General features: G+C 40.3%; 1 protein-coding gene across 2 annotated transcripts in view; it reads left to right on the forward strand.

The window, feature by feature from the left end:
* lin28b (lin-28 homolog B (C. elegans)) overlaps window positions 1-14,221 on the forward strand; it is a 45,133-nt gene extending 30,912 nt beyond the window's left edge. For both annotated transcript variants that reach the window (XM_021611506.3, XM_036984749.2), the window contains exon 4: window positions 11,083-14,221. In XM_021611506.3, the coding sequence (XP_021467181.1) occupies window positions 11,083-11,374 (292 nt within the window). In that variant the 3' untranslated portion in view covers window positions 11,375-14,221. The remainder of the gene's footprint in view (window positions 1-11,082) is intronic.
* The last annotated feature ends 6,244 nt before the right edge of the window (window positions 14,222-20,465 follow it).

Here is a 20,465-nt window from a genome sequence, read left to right on the forward strand (position 1 = left end):
GTCTGCCGATATGGACAGCCCCATCAAGAGCATCCTCCTGGATGATGCGTTTTGGGAGAGCAGCCTGAAACTCCTGAAACCTATAGCAGTAGCCATTGCACGGATTGAGGGGGACAATACCATCCTGTCTGATGTTCAGACTGCTTGCAGATGTAAGAGAAGACATATGTACTGCCCTGCCTTTTTTTTACTGTTGCTCCAAGCAGAGGAAACTGCAGTTCTGAAATACATAAAAAAGCATGAAGACTTCAGCCTGAAGCCCATACACGCCGCAGCGTACATGTTAGACCCCAAGTATGCTGGCAAAAGCATCCTGTATGGTGCAGAGCTCAACAAGGCCAAAGCTTTAGTTTCTAAACCATCATTTTACAGATGTATGTAAAAAAGGTTTTTGGGAGATGTGATGGATCATTGGGTATCATTCAATATTCCCTTTTGTTCAGTGAAATCATCCCATGTGAAGAGTCAACTCATTTAATAAAAGTTCAATCGATAACTAAATCTTATAGGATTTAATCATTTGCATTTATGTCTCCTTATCATAAGGTAAAAGGTTTGTTTCTGTCTCCATATTTATTATATGGTAAATATATCCATTGCAAGAAACATCTACATTTAAGTGGTATTAATATTAATTTGCATATATTCCCGTTAATTCCCACGGAATGTGTCCACCTCTGAATATTCCCCAAAATGTGCAACCCTATATACAGAAGATATACACTGGCATTAACATCTGCTAACCATGTGTATGTGAAGGTCAGTTAATCTAGAACATTTCAAGAACGTTGAAAGTTTCTTCAGGTGCAGTTGCAAACACCATCAAGCGCTGTGAATGGCTGTGCTATGATGAAATTGTCTCTATAGAGGACCGCGACTGCTGCAGAGGATAAGTTAATTTCATAGGGGCGGCAGGTAGCCTGGTGGTTAGAGCGTTGAACTTGTAACCAAAAGGTTGCAAGATTGAATCCCCAAGCTGACAAGGTAAAAATCTGTCCTTCTGCCCCTGTTCCTAGGCCGTCATTGAAAATAAGAATTTGTTCTTAACTGACTTGCCTAGTTAATTAAAGGTTAAATAAATTATAGTTTCCATCCTCAGCCATTGCAGCCCAAATAAATGCTACAGAGTTCAAGTAACAACTGTTCAGAGGAGACTGTGAATCAGACCTTCATGGTCGAATTGCTGCAAGTAAACCACTTCTACTAGACTCCGAGTAAGTGAACGGATCTCTGCATGTGTGGTTCCCACGGTGAAGCATGGAGGAGGTGGTGTAATGGTTTGGGGGTGCTTTGCTGATGCCATTGTCTGTGATTTATTTAGAATTCAAGGCACACGTAACCAGAATGGCTACCACACCTACTCTGCGACTCACAAAAACATGGCAGTTGGAACCAAAATTCTACCTTGTCACAACACAACTGATCAAACGCATTAACAAGGAAAGAAATTTGGCATAATCACCTTTAACAAGTCAAACCTGTTAATTGAAATGCATTCCAGGTGACTACCTCATGAAGCTGGTTGAGAGAATGCCAAGAGTGTGCAAATCAAGGTAAAGGGTGACTACTTTGAAGAATCTCAAATATAAAATATAATTAGATTTGTTTAACACTTTTTTTTGGTTACTACATGATTCCATATGTGTTATTTCATAGTTTGGATGCCTTCACTATTATTCTACAATGTAGAAAATAGTAAAACAAAAAACCTGGAATGAGTAGGTGTCCATTTTGACTGTACTGTGTTTGAATATATAGAACACAAATATAAATGGAACATGCAACAATAAGGCACTCTTCATATAATTAAAAGGCCTTTATTAGTATGGGATGTTCAATAGAAACTGTTTTCAAAATCTGACGCGTTTTGGCTGCATTTGTCTTTGTCATGGCGTACAAAAAAATAATACGATGTCCTCTTTTGAACAGCTTTTCCAATTAGCCCTAATTAGAAGAGGATGTGGTTACAAAATTGGACACACCTAGTAAGCAATACTATACACATTAAAAAGTGAAATACTGTAGCTATGTTATCATAAAGATACAACTCCAACCTAGAAGTATCAGGACACTTAAAGGTAGTTCTAACCTTAAATATGACTGGGATAAGTGTCGAATAAGAAAGCAATATATTCCATAGTACACTAGAACACAGCAAACATGAACAACAACAGTCTAAACATAGAGGGCAATTGAGGAAAATATCCTCTAGATGACAACAAATGGACCCATCACAACCCTACAGGAAGGGTGAGAAATCCATATCTTCATTTAAACCAGGTATTTAGTGGCCTGTAGTTTGTAAATCCCAAAAACCTTCCCTTTGGTTTAACTGTTTAAGACGGTCTCCTTTTCTAATAGAGGCTGGAATATGATCAATACCATAGCTTGTAGGGAGTCAGGGTTGCCATGGTGTAGGGACTTGTAGTGCCTTGCCATGGGGTAGTCTTCATTGCCTACCCATATGGCGTACTTGTGTTCCGCTAAGCGGTCTTGAAGGCGTCTCTTTGTCCTTCCAATGTAGAACACCTTGCACTGTGGACATTCTAATCTATAGATGACATGAGTGGTTTTACAGTTAATGAAATGCTTGACATAATACTCAATTTTGGAAGTTGTGTCAACAAAATGCTTCTTCTGTGCCATATGTCTGCAATGGTTACATTTAAAAGCACTTGGGTTTGTAGTCAAGCCAAGATAACTGGACTAATTTGTAATTTAGGGTAGGACATCTCTTAAAGCTTATGACTGGTGGCTCAGGAAAGACTTGGCGTAGTAGCGTATCACTTTGGATGATTCCCCAATTCTTTAAAATTATTATTTTAAATGTTCTCTGCTTCAGTGCTATATTTTGTAACAAAATACACTCTCTGATGTGTCACGAGGCACTCACCTTCGCAACAAGTTCTCTGTCAAGTAATCCAGCCCTTATACCTGCATCTTTCAGGACCAGAGCGATGTAGCCTCGATTCAAGAAGCAGATTTGACACTGTAGTCTGTTTCCTGATCTCAAATTCTGCGGACTCTTTGGAATTGGCCATATGGAATGTTCTCTTTTAGCCTTTTGGGGTGAAAGCTGTCTGCCCTCAGAATGGTATTCCCATCTGTAGGCTTGCACACATCTAAGATTGATGTGTGCAAACAACCCTTGTCATTTTTACTAATGTCGAGGTCCAAAAAATGAATGTTATCCTTGCTGTACTCCATAGTTAGTTTGATGTTAGGGTTAATGTTGTTAAGGTATTGGTGGAAGGAAATAAGTTCATCTTCTGAGCCGGACCAGAACAGGCAAACATCATCAATATAGCGTCCCCATCATATAATCTGGTCAAAGAAATGGTTATTAGAAGGATCCAAAACGAAGTCATTTACCCAAGTACAAACCAGCGTAGGAAGGGCTGTAGCTCCCATGGCACATCCTTTAACCTGTTTAATACGGTCCTGAAAGATAAAGATGCAGTGCAGGCTAACCAGGTCGCCAGGTGTACGGTGTTTCCTCCAACACATTGGTGCGGCTGGCTTCCGGGTTGGATGCGCGCTGTGTTAAGAAGCAGTGTGGCTCGGTTGGGTTGTGTTTCGGAGGACGCTTGGCTTTCGACCTTAGTCTCTCCCGAGCCCGTACGAGATGAGACAAGATAGTAACTACTAACAATTGGATACCACGAAAAAATATATAAATTGTCGTGTTTGGTTGGAGTCAACAGATTCTTAAACAGATTCTCCACATCAAAATTCACTTTTTGGCAAATGTGTGATGGGATGATGGGACAAAAAGTGGATTTAGGCTTAAAAGGTGTTTTTGAGGGAACAAACTGCCTGACCTGAGACACTGGCGTCTGTAGTTGGAGAGATGTTTTGCTTGTACCAGGCCAATTCCTGTAGAAAGGAAATAGGTAAATCTTTGTATTAAATTCATTAGTTGAATATGTGGCAAAGTCAAAGTCCTTTAGACAATACCCTTATGCAATCATCAGAAATGGGTTCTGATCACAGCCTTGTTCTGGTCCTGCTCCGTGTAGTTGGATAGTCTTGATTTCTTCCTCCCCCTCCGTGTTGGCCTCTTCCGCGTCCTCTCCTTCTCTTGTTGAGGAACCTGCGTGACTCCTCTTCTTGATCTATAAAATATTGGGAGGAGCTGGCCTCTAAGTGTCTGGGGTGATCCTCATCGTCACTGCTTGTAAAGTTGAAAGAAACAGATCCAGGCTTCCTTCTCTGGGGATGTGATTCTGAATTCTTGCGTGTTGGTTTTCTCCAGGCAAAGACCTTGCCATCTCTAGAGTCTACTTCATCTCTTCTAAATTTTCTTAGCTTGTCTTGCTTCAATGTCAGAGTGAATTTGTCTACTTTCTCTTTCAAGATCTCATCACATTGTGCTTTGTTAGAATTGTCACTGTGATTTTCCTTTTTACTTCAATTTCTGTTTGGACTACTTGTCTGTCCTTTTTAGATTCTTCTATTAGAAGTAGCATTAGGTCAAAAGAACACTTGTTGAGAATAGCCTCCCATTTATCTCTACATTTAGTTTTACCTTGTGCTCCATTAGCTGGACACTTCATAATACTGAGTCCTCTGAGATTAGGCCTTTCCTCCAATAGTCAGACAAGGTGATAGAATTGAGGTCAAGTTTGGTATCTTTCTCCATAAGGTGTTGCAAGCCTCTGTAAGCCTTGTTTAAGTCCATTCCGGTATTCTCTGTGGATGTCATCTCATCTAGCAATGAGGTAGGGGTAATAATCATTTGGCTTTCTTCATGGGAATAGGAACATCTTGTAGCCTCTTGGGTAAAATCCATAGTTTGAGTTGTAAAATGTCCTCAAAAAAATTACTGTGGAGCTGCTTCCTCTAAACACCACCCAAGTGCTATGCTTAATTAGTAGAAAGAGGAGGAAGGGAAGCGCTACTAAGGTACACCATAGTACATTTTGATAGACAGAGGGAGCTCTTTGGTAAAAGGGGTAAATTGGCCATCAAAAAGAATGGAGGACTAAGGCACTGTTCATATAATGAATTAAAATGTATTGATCATATTCCGGCCTCTATTAGAAAAGGGGACCGTCTTAAACAGTTAACCTCTCTGGGATATGTGCTAGCGTCCCACCAGGCCAAAAGCCAGGGAAAATGCAGAGCGCCAAATTCAAATAAATTACTATAAAAATCTAACTTTCATTAAATCACACATGCAAGATAGCAAATTAAAGCTACACTTGTTGTGAATCCAGCCAACATGTCAGATTTCAAAAAGGCTTTTCGGCGAAAGCAAACGATGCCATTATCTGAGGATAGCACCTCTATAAACAAAGAGAAGCATATCTCAACCCTGCAGGCGCGACACAAAACGCAGAAATAAAAATGTAATTCTTGCCTTACCTTTGACGAGCTTCTTTTGTTGGCACTCCAATATGTCCCATAAACATCACAAATGTTTGATTAATTCCGTCTATATATATCCACAATGTCCATTTATTTGGCGCGTTTGATCCAGAAAAACACCGGTTCCAACTAGATCAACGTGACTACAAAATATCTCAAAAGTTATCTGTATACTTTGCCAAAACATTTCAAACTATTTTTTTAACCTAAATAATCAATAAAATTGAAGACGGGATGATCTGTGTTCAATACAGGAAGAAAACAAACTGAAGCATGCTTTCTGGTCACGTGCCTCTATCCAACAGTACACTTCAAGTGACCCTCGTTCAAGATGGCCGTACTTCTTCATTACACAAAGGAATAACCTCATCCAATTTCTAAAGACTGACATCCAGTGGAAGCGATAGGAACTGCAAGAAGGTCCCTTAGAAATATGGATTCCCAATTGAAAAGGGTGACCTAAAAAAAAAAAAAATCTTAATGGTTTGTCCTCTGGGTTTTGCCTGCTAAATAAGTTCTGTTATACTCACAGACATGATTCAAATAGGTTTAGAAACTTCAGAGTGTTTTCTATCCAAATCTACTAATAATATGCATATCTTATCTTCTGGGGATGAGTAGCAGGCAGTTGAATTTGGGCATGCATTTAATCCGGACGTGAAAATACTGCCCCCGGTCACCAAGAAGTTAAACCAAAGGGAAGGTTTTGGGATTTACAAACTACAGGCCACTAAATACCCTGGTTTAAATGAAGATATGGATTTCTCACCCTTCCTGTAGGGTCGTGATAGGCCCATTTGCTGTCATCTAGTGGACAATGCCCTCAGCTATGTTTAGACTCTTGTTGTTCATGTTTGCTGTGTTCTAGTGTACTATGGAATATATTGCTTTCTTATTCTTGACACTTATCCCAATCATATTTAAGGTTAGAACTACCTTTAAGTGTCCTGATACTTTTAGGTTGGAGTTGTAACTTTATGATAACATAGCTACAGTATTTCACTTTTGAATGTGTATATTTTTGCTTACTAGGTGTGTCCAATCAATTTTGTAACCACTCCTCCTTTCAATTAGGGCTAATTGGAAAAGCTATTCAAAAGAGGACATTGTATAATTCTTTTGTACTCCTTGACGAAGGCCATGAGCCGAAACGCGTCGGATTTTTAAAACTAAACTTTCTATTGAACATGCCATACTAAAAGGCATTTTAATTAATTATATGAAGAGTGCCTTGGTCCTCCTTTGTTTTTGATGACCAATTTACTATTTTGTACCTTAGTAGCTCTTCCCTTCCTCCTCTTTCTACTAGTGGAACATGCAACAATTTCAAAGATTTTACTGAGTTATAGTTCAGAGAATGAAATCAGTCAATTGAAATAAATCCATTTATCCCTAATCTATGGATTGCACATGACGGAGTACAGATCTGTATCGGTTGGTTACAGACACCTTAAAACAAGGTAGGGGCTTGGGTCAGAAAACCAGTCCGTATCTGCTGTGACCACAATTTGCCTCATGCAGCACAACACATCTCCTTCGCATAGAGTTGAACAGGCTTTTGGCTGTGGCCTTTAGAATGTTGTCCCACTCCTCTTTAATGGCTGTGTGAAGTTGCTGGGTATTGGCGGGAACTGGAACACGCTGTTATACACATCGATCCAGAACATCCTAAATAGGTGACATGTCTGGTGAGTATGCAGGCCATGGAAGAACTGGGACATTTTCAGCTTCAAGGAATTGTGTACAGATCCTTGCAACATGGGGCCGTGCATTATCATGCTGAAACATGAGGTGATGGAGGTGGATGAATGGCACAACAATGGGCCTCAGGATCTCGTCACGGCATCTCTGTGCATTCAAATTGCCTTCAATAAAGAACAATTGTGTTCGTTGTTCATAGTTTAAGCCTGCCCATAACATAACCCCACCACCACCATGGGGCACTCTGTTCACAACGTTGACTTCAGCAAACCACGCCCCCACACGATACCATACACACTGTCTGCAGTAGATGACCTGGCCTCCACAATCACCTGACCTCAACCCAATTGAGATGGTTTGGGACGAGTTGGACTGCAGAGTGAAGGAAAATCAGCCAACATATGTGGGAACTCCTTCAAGACTGTTGGAATAGTGTTTCTCATGAAGCTGATTGAGAGAATGCCAAGAGTGTGCAAAGCTGGCATTTAGGCAACGGGTGGCTACTTTGAAGACCATAAATATCAAATGATTTGTTTAAAAAATATTTTGATTTGTTTAACACTTTTCCTTGTTTACTACATGATTCCATATGTGCTATTTTATAGTTTTGATGTCTTCACTATTATTCTACAATGTAGAAAATAATAAAAAAAACAACCCTTGAACGAGTAGATGTGTCCAAACTTGACTGATACTGTTTGTGTGTGTGTGTGTGTGTGTGTGTGTGTGTGTGTGTATATATATATATATATATGTATAGATGAAACTGCTGGGTAGTGACAATAGTTTCTGGCATTTCAAAAGGATTTATGGCCTTTGTTATGCTGCCATCTAGTGGAGGAAAGAGCACTTGTACAGAAATCAAAGGGAATCCTGAATAAGGCCCCAATAATCTCCACCTCAGTACCAGTGGTGGAAAAAGTACCCAGTTGTCATACTTGTGTAAAAGTAGAGGTACGTTAATAGAAAATGATTCAAGTGAAAGTCACCCAGTAAAATATTACTTGAGTGAAAGTCTAAAAGTATTTGTTTTGAAATATATTTAAGTATCAAAAATAAAAGTATAAATAATTTCAAATTCCTTCTGAAGCAAACCAGACGACATCATTTTCTTGTTTTTAAAATGTACGGATAGCCAGGGGAACACTCAGACATAATTTACAAACAAAGCATTTGTGTTTAGTGAGTCTGCCAGATCAGAGGCAGTAGGGATGACCAGGGATGTTCTCTGTTTAGTGAGTCTGCCAGATCAGAGGCAGTAGGGATGACCAGGGATGTTCTCTTGATAAGTGCATGAATTGGACCCAATTTCCTGTCCTGCTAAGCATTCAAAATGTATGGATTAAAAAGTACATTATTTCCTTTTAGGAATGTAGTGAAGTAAAAGTAGTCAAAAAGATAAGCAGTAAAATACAGACCCCAAAAATGAAGTAGTACTTTAAAGTACTAAAGTATTACTTAGTGTTACTTAAGTACTTTACACCGCTGCTCAGCCCATAGTACTGGGTTGATGTCAGGAAAAATGCTTTTATTCTTTTGGGTAAGACTTTACATAAAGCTGACTGGTATACATTATTACATCTTATAAAAGAGTGTATGAGGCTTTATAATGTCTAAAAATGTCCTGTTGGACTAGTAACCGAATGATTGTTCTTAACGTTAAATAAAGGCTAAATAAATACGTAAATAATAATTAGGCTTGTAATATGTCACGTCTCTCAATGTAACACATTTTCACCTGATGTTTAGTCAAGATGACTGACGATAATAACAGATGAAGCCTAATGACAAGACTTGCTGTGTATTATAGCTCCATCGTAATACAGTGCCTTGCGAATTTATTCGCCCCCCTTGAACTTTGCGACCTTTTGCCACATTTCAGGCTTCAAACATAAAGATATAAAACTATTTTTTTGTGAAGAATCAACAACAAGTGGGACACAATCATGAAGTGGAATGACATTTATTGGATATTTCAAACTTTTTTAACAGATCAAAAACTGAAAAATTGGGCGTGCAAAATTATTCAGCCCCCTTAAGTTAATACCTTGTAGCGCCACCTTTTGCTGCGATTACAGCTGTAAGTCGCTTGGGGTATGTCTCTATCAGTTTTGCACATCGAGAGACTGACATTTTTTCCCATTCCTCGCAAAACAGCTCGAGCTCAGTGAGGTTGGATGGAGAGCATTTGTGAACAGCAGTTTTCAGTTCTTTCCACAGATTCTCGATTGGATTCAGGTCTGGACTTTGACTTGGCCATTCTAACACCTGGATATGTTTATTTTTGAACCATTCTATTGTAGATTTTGCTTTATGTTGTGGATCATTGTCTTGTTGGAAGACAAATCTCCGTCCCAGTCTCAGGTCTTTTGCAGACTCCATCAGGTTTTCTTCCAGAATGGTCCTGTATTTGGCTCCATCCATCTTCCCATCAATTTTAACCATCTTCCCTGTCCCTGCTGAAGAAAAGCAGGCCCAAACCATGATGCTGCCACCACCATGTTTGACAGTGGGGATGGTGTGTTCAGGGTGATGAGCTGTGTTGCTTTTACGCCAAACATAACGTTTTGCATTGTTGCCAAAAAGTTTCATTTTGGTTTCATCTGACCAGAGCACCTTCTTCCACATGTTTGGTGTGTCTCCCAGGTGGCTTGTGGCAAACTTTAAACGACATTTTTTTTATGGATATCTTTAAGAAATGGCTTTCTTCTTGCCACTCTTCTATAAAGGCCAGATTTGTGCAATATACGACTGATTGTTGTCCTATGGACAGAGTCTCCCACCTCAGCTGTAGATCTCTGCAGTTCATCCAGAGTGATCATGGGCCTCTTGGCTGCATCTCTGATCAGTCTTCTCCTTGTATGAACTGAAAGTATAGAGGGACGGCCAGGTCTTGGTAGATTTGCAGTGGTCTGATACTCCTTCCATTTCAATATTATCGCTTGCACAGTGCTCCTTGGGATGTTTAAAGCTTGGGAAATCTTTTTGTATCCAAATCCGGCTTTAAACTTCTTCACAACAGTATCTCAGACCTGCCTGGTGTGTTCCTTGTTCTTCATGATGCTCTCTGCGCTTTTAACGGACCTCTGAGACTATCACAGAGCAGGTGCATTTATACGGAGACTTGATTACACACAGGTGGATTGTATTTATCATCATTAGTCATTTAGGTCAACATTGGATCATTCAGAGATCCTCACTGAACCTCTGGAGAGAGTTTGCTGCACTGAAAGTAAAGGGGCTGAATAATTTTGCACGCCCAATTTTTCAGTTTTTGATTTGTTAAAAAAGTTTGAAATATCCAATAAATGTCGTTCCACTTCATGATTGTGTCCCACTTGTTGTTGATTCTTCACAAAAAAATACAGTTTTATATCTTTGTTTGAAGCCTGAAATGTGGCAAAAGGTCGCAAAGTTCAAGGGGGCCGAATACTTTCACAAGGCACTGTACATTATACCTGTTGACTCCTATTAAAGCAGTATCCAATTATGACTTCATTCTTATGAGTCATTGAATGTTGTTTTCATACTAGTAGAAAATTATACTATTAGCAAATTATACTAGTAGCAAATTATACTAGTAGCAAATTATACTAGTAGCAAATTATACTAGTAGCAAATTATACTAGTAGCAAATTATACTAGTATCAAATTATACTAGTAGCAAATTATACTAGTAGCAAATTATACTAGTAGCAAGTTATACTAGTAGCAAATTATACTAGTAGCAAGTTATACCAGTAGCAAGTTATACCAGTAGCAAGTTATACCAGTAGCAAGTTATACCAGTAGCAAGTTATACCAGTAGCAAGTTATACCAGTAGCAAGTTATACCAGTAGCAAGTTATACTAGTAGCAAGTTATACTAGTAGCAAGTTATACTAGTAGCAAGTTATACTAGTAGCAAGTTATACTAGTAGCAAATTATACTAGTAGCAAAAAACGTTATGTCCTTTACCTGTTTCTCCTTCTCTCCTCCTTTTCTCTCCATTCCCACTGTCCTCTGTCCAGCTGTTATAACTGTGGAGGTCTGGACCACCATGCCAAGGAGTGTGGCCTGCCCCCCCAGCCAAAGAAATGCCACTACTGCCAGAGCATCAGGCACATGGTGGCCCAGTGTCCCCACAAGGTGCTGGCGGCCCCCGCAGGCTTTCAGGACCCCCTGCACCCCTCTACCTCGGCCCACCTGTACCCCGCCGACGAGGAGGAGCGCTCGGGCTCGTCCCCCCTTGAGGGCCCCTCGCCCTCCCCAGAGGAGCTACCCCAGTCACACCGCGTTGGCCCCCAGAGGGGGAGGAAATAGGGGGAGAGCTGTACCTCCCGACCTCTGACTCTCCTCACCTAAGGAACCCCCCTTAACCCCCACCCCTAATCTACCTCGCACTTGTGGAAATAATAGGTCTATTTTTGGCAGGACCAGCGCAGCTATGGCAACGATCGTCAGGGGTACGGATGTATGTGACTGACTGGCTGTGGCAGCTATGACAACCATTGCTGGGGATATGGATGCATGTGAATGACTGTCTCTTTGTGTGTGACTGGTCTCAATCAGTGCAGCTCAAGAGACGATATGGTCTTAAAGAGAAACAAGGTTGGCGGTGAATCTGATGACTCTCTGGGTTAGATGACTCTCTGGGTTAGATGACTCTCTGGGTTAGATGACTCTCTGGGTTAGATGACTCTCTGGGTTAGATGACTCTGGGTTAGATGACTCTCTGGGTTAGATGACTCTCTGGGTTAGATGACTGTCTGGATTAGATGACTGTCTGGGTTAGATGACTGTCTGGGTTAGATGACTCTCTGGGTCAGATGACTCTGGGTTAGATGACTGTCTGGATTAGATGACTGTCTGGGTTAGATGACTGTCTGGGTTAGATGACTGTCTGGGTTAGATGACTCTCTGGGTTAGATGACTCTCTGGGTTAGATGACTCTCTGGGTTAGATGACGTCATCCATAACTCTTTCTGTGGTGATTTCTGAATAGGACTCGCTTCTCTTTTAGATTTTGGTCCACCTGGTTCATATTTATATTATATAACCGTTCCAAAGGTCATGATGCTGCGATCCAGCAGAGTTAATTTTAAGCATTAAGGATTTTAAATAAGGCCTTGATGTAGGCCAGTGCTTCTTAATCCTGTGTATTTTATTTGTATCCTTCGCATCTACACACTCGATTCAACTAATCAACTCACCACCAACTTTTTGATTAGAGTTCTACTTTTTTTCTAAGAGTGCGGGATCAGGATTGGGTAACACTGATAGGCCCTGTATCAAAACAATGGAACCTCAACCAATCAGAAGCAAAATAATTATTTAATGTGGCCTATCCAATCAGTGTAGAGGAGATGACCATGGATACCAGAGTGAATGTCATACCTACCAGTAGCCTAACTGTCACTCCTAAACCACAGAATATTTTCTAGTTCAGTGGTAATGACAATTGACTGCAGAGTGCATAGCATTGAATCCAGGCATGTGTGCATACTTGCTTGTGTGCGAGTGGGGTTGTGTGAGTGGGGTTGTGTGTGTGGGCGTGTGTGTGTGTGTGGGGGGGGGGGGTTGTGTGTGTGTGGGGGGTTGTGTGTGTGTGCGAGAGACGCTGACCCTTTCATAAAACAACAGTGGCAGATGAGAAGTTTCATCTTTGAGATTAGGGGCCAACCTCTAGCTGGACTTGCTATTAACAATAATATTTCATATAATCCTACACATGCCTCATAAGAAACCATATAATCAATATCCACCGATAGGTTTGTTTCAAAACAGAAAAAATACCATTATTTAATTGGACTAGATCTAGAGTTGGGTTGCTGGCAAATTAGTTGAACAGTTTATAAACTCACAATATATGTCAGTAATATATGTATGAAAGAATAGCATATTATTAAAATGTAAGTAATATTCTAACATAGTTTAAGAAAGCTCTGTATTGTGCATATGATTCTTTATTGTCAAGTTAACACAGCATTAAGTTAAAGCACCATCACACCCCTTGACCTGTGTGACATCACTATCTCCTCCTTTCACTCTACCCCTCTCTATCACCATCTATCCCCTCTCCTCCTTTGCCATCAAGTGCCTAGGGCCTGGAGGTTCTCCCTGACTTAATTAGGTAAACCTCAGAATCCTAGATAAAGGCCCAGTAACAGTCAAGTCTACATACCCTCTAGATCTGTGTGATGTCACAATCCCCCTCAAAACGGGATTCCAAAACACCGCTGCCGTGTTTCAAATAGTCCAGAGATTTACTAAGACAGGAAGGAGGGAGGCAGAAAAAACTCAAATGCTGGTTTTCATATGACGTGAATCCTCTGCGACTTTCCAGTAGCGCGTATCCTAATGAAACGTGACAACTCTTCTCTGACCATATTGAATGTGAAAAGAACTTCTCTGAAGTGGCACTCCACCCAAAAGTTAATGTGGCTCACTTTGGGATTGTATCTTAATGTGCTGACAAATCAAATGACTTTGTATGATGATATCAAACTAGCTTGTGTTTTCTAAAGCTCTAAAACAAACGATGTAGGCAACCAACTGTTTTTGGTATACATTTCTGTACCAAAGAGTATGGCTTCATTTGAAGGCATTTTAAAAGTAGGAATTGTCGATTTGCTGTTCCTGCTCCTTTGGAATTTCTAGGGATGATTGCTGAAAGTTCAACACTGAGGTTGTTTATGTACAGCTTTTTGAATGTGTGACATGCATCGAAATAAATCCAACAAGTGCACAACAACAGAGAGGAAGAGAATGACCAAACCACACAACGAGCACAGACCAAGGAGCACTCACCTGGATAATATTCCATTTTTGGTACAATGTTTTTTTTTATTATTTTTTACCCACAATTCCTCTCAGGATGATAAACTGTTCTCAGGGAATAAAAAAAAAAATATTTTATTCTTTTGGGAATCATCCACCAAGTTTTAATGTTTCTGTACCTCATGTACTGATATTAGTTAACTACCTCTTGAGTTATGCATATGTGTGCATTTTTTTCTTATGTTTTGTATTATTGATCTTGTATGAATAACTGTAGGACTATATTCTACTGAGGCTTTGTGAGTTTTTGAAGGGCCCTTTGTGTTGCCACAGATTTTTATCAGTCATTTCAACAAAAATATATATATTTTTTGTTTGTTTTCAGCAAAATCCTACCTCATTTCCTGTGTTTCCTCCTGGCCCCTCCTACCACCTCTGTGCAGTTTTTTGGTACAAGCCGGCGCTGTTGGCACAGGAGTCACATTGCCATTTCAATCAATCACATAACTGAAATACTAGATCGGTTGTGACTATAACAATTGTTTTCACATCAAAGACAGTTTTTTAGGCCTTTTACTTCGGTTTGAAATGGGAATTCACCACATCCAGGGTGAATTCTCTCTGCCGGCTAAGTCTGTGTGTGTGTGTGTCAGCTTTTCCGAGCATAAAATAGTGTTGGCTTAGCTGCAGACAACAACCAGTGAGGAATCCTCCGGTTTTGGGCCAGCTATATAGGCATGTCATTGGTCAAGTGTTTATACACCATTTTTATACTAACCTAATTTTAAAAGGATTTGACTCTGTTGTAAAATAAAAAAAACTTTTGTCATTGTTTGTAACCACTTGATAATGACCGGCATGAGGTGGACACGAATAAGATTGTACTGAGTATACGCACAAGGAGATTGTGCCTATCAATGTTTTGTCTGAGTAGTCCCACCGCATTACCAAATAGCTTTTCTCTTTGGGTTCGTCATTAAGTGACCTAAATGTCGGCCATTTTGACAACCTCCAAAAATCACAAGTTGTGTTGGCTCAAGATCATTTCTTTTTGTAAACAACACTATGTAGTTATGAGTGGCATTAATAATACTTAACACGAAATATGTAGATTTTTATAGTAATAGTGACCTTGTAGAGATCCTTTTTTTTTTAATGAATATTCTTATTTTTGGACTGAAAAACCAACTACTCTGAGATGAAAAGGACAGAGTTTTTTTGGGTGAAGGCTGCAGTATTACAGTATAAACTCACCTCATAGTCTTACAGTTTGCAGTACATGGTCGATTTAGTTTACGCCGAAATATGACAAAAAGTACCAGAGTTTCTTCAAATCATTGTAACTACTGATTTGATTATTGTCTCATCTTGCTATCCTGCTCAGTATTTAACAGTCAGGTAGGGAATTGTGTTGTGTGAATTGAGAACCTCTCATAGGCTCTGGTCAAATGCACGTACTAGCACTCCACTTTCAATACATGTCCAGTATGGTTGGAAATTGGAATATGTCCCACTTATAAAACACAACTGCAGACACCGCGTCATTTTTGGAGGAATCTGTGACACAAAGGTGTTACGGTAGCTAGTAAAAGAGCTTTTAGGAGCGGTCGGGGACTAACTGGAAATATTAACTTTAGCTAGCTAGGCAACTGTTGGCCGATTTGACTTATTTGTAGTTAGTTTGCTACAGCACTGTTTTTTGAGAGCAAACCTAACGCTGCCTCCAAAACTGACAGGGTGTAAACCACTACATCACGATGTTTGACGTCCCCACTTTCTTAGCGTGTACATGCCCAATACATCGGTTCATACTAGGTGGGATCAAGGTGCTAGTGTGGAATGTAAAATAATACTGTCTCTCTAAGGTGGTTGTGTTCAGATTAGCTGTCTATTTGGGACTGAGGCACCATATGATTACTTGTCTAATAGACTGCATTCAGGCGCATTGAGTCGATTGTTTCACACACTTGTGTATGCCGTACTTGACTCCCATCTTCACTGTCAGCTGCCAAACCAGGTTGACACTTGATTGCCACATGCTTGAGAGTAGAGAGACCTAAATCAACAGTGACACGCTATTCCAGGTTCATAGGGTCTTTTCCTTCGATCCCGTTCAAGACCAAACCAGTTTGAAACATTATGATCCTGAATGCACCTGTTCTGTGTTATTTTCACCTTATTTGAACCAAAACCACTGCTTTCAGCTCAGTTTCAGAAGCACTGCTTTCAGCTCAGTTTCAGAAGCACTGCTTTCAGCTCAGTTTCAGAAGCACTGCTTTCAGCTCAGTTTCAGAAGCACTGCTTTCAGCTCAGTTTCAGAAGCACTGCTTTCAGCTCAGTTTCAGAAGCACTGCTTTCAGCTCAGTTTCAGAAGCACTGCTTTCAGCTCAGTTTCAGAAGCACTGCTTTCAGCTCAGTTTCAGAAGCACTGCTTTCAGCTCAGTTTCAGAAGCACTGCTTTCAGCTCAGTTTCAGAAGCACTGCTTTCAGCTCAGTTTCAGAAGCACTGCTTTCAGCTCTGAGTTTCAGGCCTCGGTCTGTCTCTCGTGATTATTCTACTGGTGATGCCCCCCAAGTTCAGACTTTTACTTGATGAGATTAAGCCTAGTGGAGGAAGATTAATTCCAAATCAACCCCTTGTCCTTAATCCTTAGCCACTCCTAGGAGAATTGTATAGATGGATATTTGGCAACATTGCCACCTAGCTAATCTGAAAATAAAATGAAGAGATCACCAGGGGTTGGAACCAAAAATATTTGACAATCGTTTCGTTGTGAACAGAACATTTTTTTGTTCGCTTCCACTTTTCCGACTGCAAAATAAAGTTCTGAACCGGTTCGAACCCCCAAAAAGTACTGGTTTATATTGTTCCTTTCCATTCCTTTTTAAACCTCCGAAATCAACTTTTAGATTTTTTTTTTTTACATTAAATAATTTCACCAATCAGTGTGGCTAGAGCAGCTTGCTGTGGAGTGGGCAAGCGACACTTGTTTAAGCCTAGACAGTGGATAGTGCATGGGTTCTATCGGCTGCCTAGGCTATAGTTGTTTACATGCACAACCAAGTGTAGGGCAAGAGATGCTACTGAAATTTAGCAGAGAAGTGCAGAGCGGAACCAGAATTAAAAACACATCTGACCTTTTTGTAGTTAGTACATTCAATGTTAAACGTGATAACTACTGTATCTGTAACTAGCATTGAAACAATCCATTCTTCTCTAATTATATATTTTTTTCTCTGAATCATCACGCTTGTAACGTCAGTAGGCTACATTAGCCTCGGAGGGGAGGGGAGGGAGGGGCACATTGCCTACACACTCACAGTGATGCCAATTTAGCGATTTTGTTATTAGAATGAGCAACTTTTCAGACTAACCTGGCAACTTTTTTTTCCAAACAGCACCTAGCAACAAATTTAGCTACTTTTAAAAATGTATTTGGAACTTTAAGCAATTTATGAAAAGTGACTCAAACACTAAAATACACACATGTTCCCTCTAAATGACACAAAAATTTTTCTCTGTGTCACACTCAGTCACAACACACGTGCCTGGCTGCAAAAGTACATTGTGAGTGAGGTCAGCAGCAGGCGCTCAGCTCGTGCACAGGCAGCAGCAGGCGCTCAGCTCGTGCACAGGCAGCAGCAGGCGCTCAGCTCATGCACAGGCAGCAGCAGGCGCTCAGCTCGTGCACAGGCAGCAGCAGGCCTGCAGCAATTTCAACAAAATGCAAATCATTGTTGGCTGACTGCAGCTGCAGTAGTACGGGTTTGACAAGCCAAACCCAATGAATATAGTTGGTCACGAATGTTTGATCTTGAAAAGAACTATCAACATGTCTCAATAAGAATTGTATAGCCAGAAGAACAGAAAAGAGTGAGTCTGTACCTGAACAAATGTCAAATCATATTTTTTTGCTGGGATGGCCAGTCAATTTGATTAACGTTGTTGTGTATTCTACGTAATGACATCACAATGTCATTTACCAACTTTTAGCAACAAATCAACCTGCCTCCAGCAACTTACCCTGAAAATGAGTTGGCAACACTGTACACTCACACATACTGGCAAAGATTTTCAGCTGGCAGGCAGATATTTGTATAAGCTTCTGAGTAAGATAGTGAGGGCTTTGGCATAGGTGCGTTGTTTTTTTGCGGGACTGAAAAAAAAATGCCCGGCACTTAAAATGACATTATTAACCGACTCCCATGCTTTTAAAATAACGATTCTGTTCCGGAACAGCATAGATCACTTTCGTTCCCTTTTATGATTTTGACCCTCAAATAATGTCTGTATTTTCCATTTGTCTGTTCTGATCCCTGAACCGGTTCCAACCCTTGGTTTCCACATATCCAATCCTCTGAAATCTACCGGAGTACCTAGGGTGTAGGGACTAGGGCGTAGGGACTAGGGTCGATTTGTAATTCAGCATGACTGGTTGTCATCCAGTATTGAGTCAGTTCTAGAGATCTGTAAAGCCTTCAGAAACAAGACTTATCCATGTTGTGATGCTAAGAGGGGGACACTAAAGCACACAATGCCCTTTAGTGGGTGAATTAGGAAATTACTGACAATGATGGAAATTCACATACCTCAATAGCCATGGTGGCTGCTCTGTTCTTAGCCTGTTTTTGGGAACATTAATGTTTACTCATCCTTATATCATGTTTGATTCACAGAATGTCTATACACAATAAAACCTCAATAAAACCATACTGGAATAATGTGGATCTATGAGGAAATAGATAACACAATGCTTTAAACCTTAATGTTGTCAATATAAATCAATACCTTATTGTATTTCCAAGACAACATAATGCTTTAGAGATCGGTTTTAAAGGGGTATATATATACACATATACAGTGCCTTGCGAAAGTATTCGGCCCCCTTGAACTTTGCGACCTTTTGCCACATTTCAGGCTTCAAACATAAAGATATAAAACTGTATTTTTTTGTGAAGAATCAACAACAAGTGGGACACAATCATGAAGTGGAACGACATTTATTGGATATTTCAAACTTTTTTAACAAATCAAAAACTGAAAAATTGGGCGTGCAAAATTATTCAGCCCCCTTAAGTTAATACTTTGTAGCGCCACCTTTTGCTGCGATTACAGCTGTAAGTCGCTTGGGGTATGTCTCTATCAGTTTTGCACATCGAGAGACTGACATTTTTTCCCATTCCTCCTTGCAAAACAGCTCGAGCTCAGTGAGGTTGGATGGAGAGCATTTGTGAACAGCAGTTTTCAGTTCTTTCCACAGATTCTCGATTGGATTCAGGTCTGGACTTTGACTTGGCCATTCTAACACCTGGATATGTTTATTTTTGAACCATTCCATTGTAGATTTTGCTTTATGTTTTGGATCATTGTCTTGTTGGAAGACAAATCTCCGTCCCAGTCTCAGGTCTTTTGCAGACTCCATCAGGTTTTCTTCCAGAATGGCCCTGTATTTCGCTCCATCCATCTTCCAATCAATTTTAACCATCTTCCCTGTCCCTGCTGAAGAAAAGCAGGCCCAAACCATGATGCTGCCACCACCATGTTTGACAGTGGGGATGATGTGTTCAGCTGTGTTGCTTTTACGCCAAACATAACGTTTTGCATTGTTGCCAAAAAGTTACATTTTGGTTTCATCTGACCAGAGCACCTTCTTCCACATGTTTGGTGTGTCTCCCAGGTGGCTTGTGGCAAACTTTAAACGACACTTTTTTATGGATATCTTTAAGAAATGGCTTTCTTCTTGTCACTCTTCCATAAAGGCCAGATTTGTGCAATATACGACTGATTGTTATGGACAGAGTCTCCCACCTCAGCTGTAGATCTCTGCAGTTCATCCAGAGTGATCATGGGCCTCTTGGCTGCATCTGATCAGTCTTCTCCTTGTATGAGCTGAAAGTTTAGAGGGACGGCCAGGTCTTGGTAGATTTGCAGTGGTCTGATACTCATTCCATTTCAATATTATCGCTTGCACAGTGCTCCTTGGGATATTTAAAGCTTGGGAAATCTTTTTGTATCCAAATCCGGCTTTAAACTTCTTCACAACAGTATCTCGGACCTGCCTGGTGTGTTCCTTGTTCTTCATGATGCTCTCTGCGCTTTTAACGGACCTCTGAGACTATCACAGTGCAGGTGCATTTATACGGAGACTTGATTACAAACAGGTGGATTGTATTTATCGTCATTAGTCATTTAGGTCAACATTGGATCATTCAGAGATCCTCACTGAACTTCTGGAGAGAGTTTGCTGCACTGAAAGTAAAGGGGCTGAATAATTTTGCACGCCCAATTTGTCAGTTTTTGATTTGTTAAAAAAGTTTGAAACATCCAATAAATGTCGTTCCACTTCATGATTGTGTCCCATTTGTTGTTGATTCTTCACAAAAAAATACAGTTTCATATCTTTATGTTTGAAGCCTGAAATGTGGCAAAAGGTCGCAAAGTTCAAGGGGGCCGAATACTTTCGCAAGGCACTGTATATATATATCTATATCAATATCAATATCTCCTTGTATTTCCAAGACAACCCAATGCTTTAAACCTTATGTTCCAGTAGCAGATAGCTCTTTGCATTTAGGTACGAGTACAGGTTTAGCTTTTGATTGAATTAACTTGACTTTTCTCTTGTTGGAGTTG

This window comes from Oncorhynchus mykiss, chromosome 8 (assembly GCF_057628025.1).
Source record: "Oncorhynchus mykiss isolate SJ-2025 chromosome 8, ASM5762802v1, whole genome shotgun sequence".
NCBI lineage: Eukaryota > Metazoa > Chordata > Actinopteri > Salmoniformes > Salmonidae > Oncorhynchus > Oncorhynchus mykiss.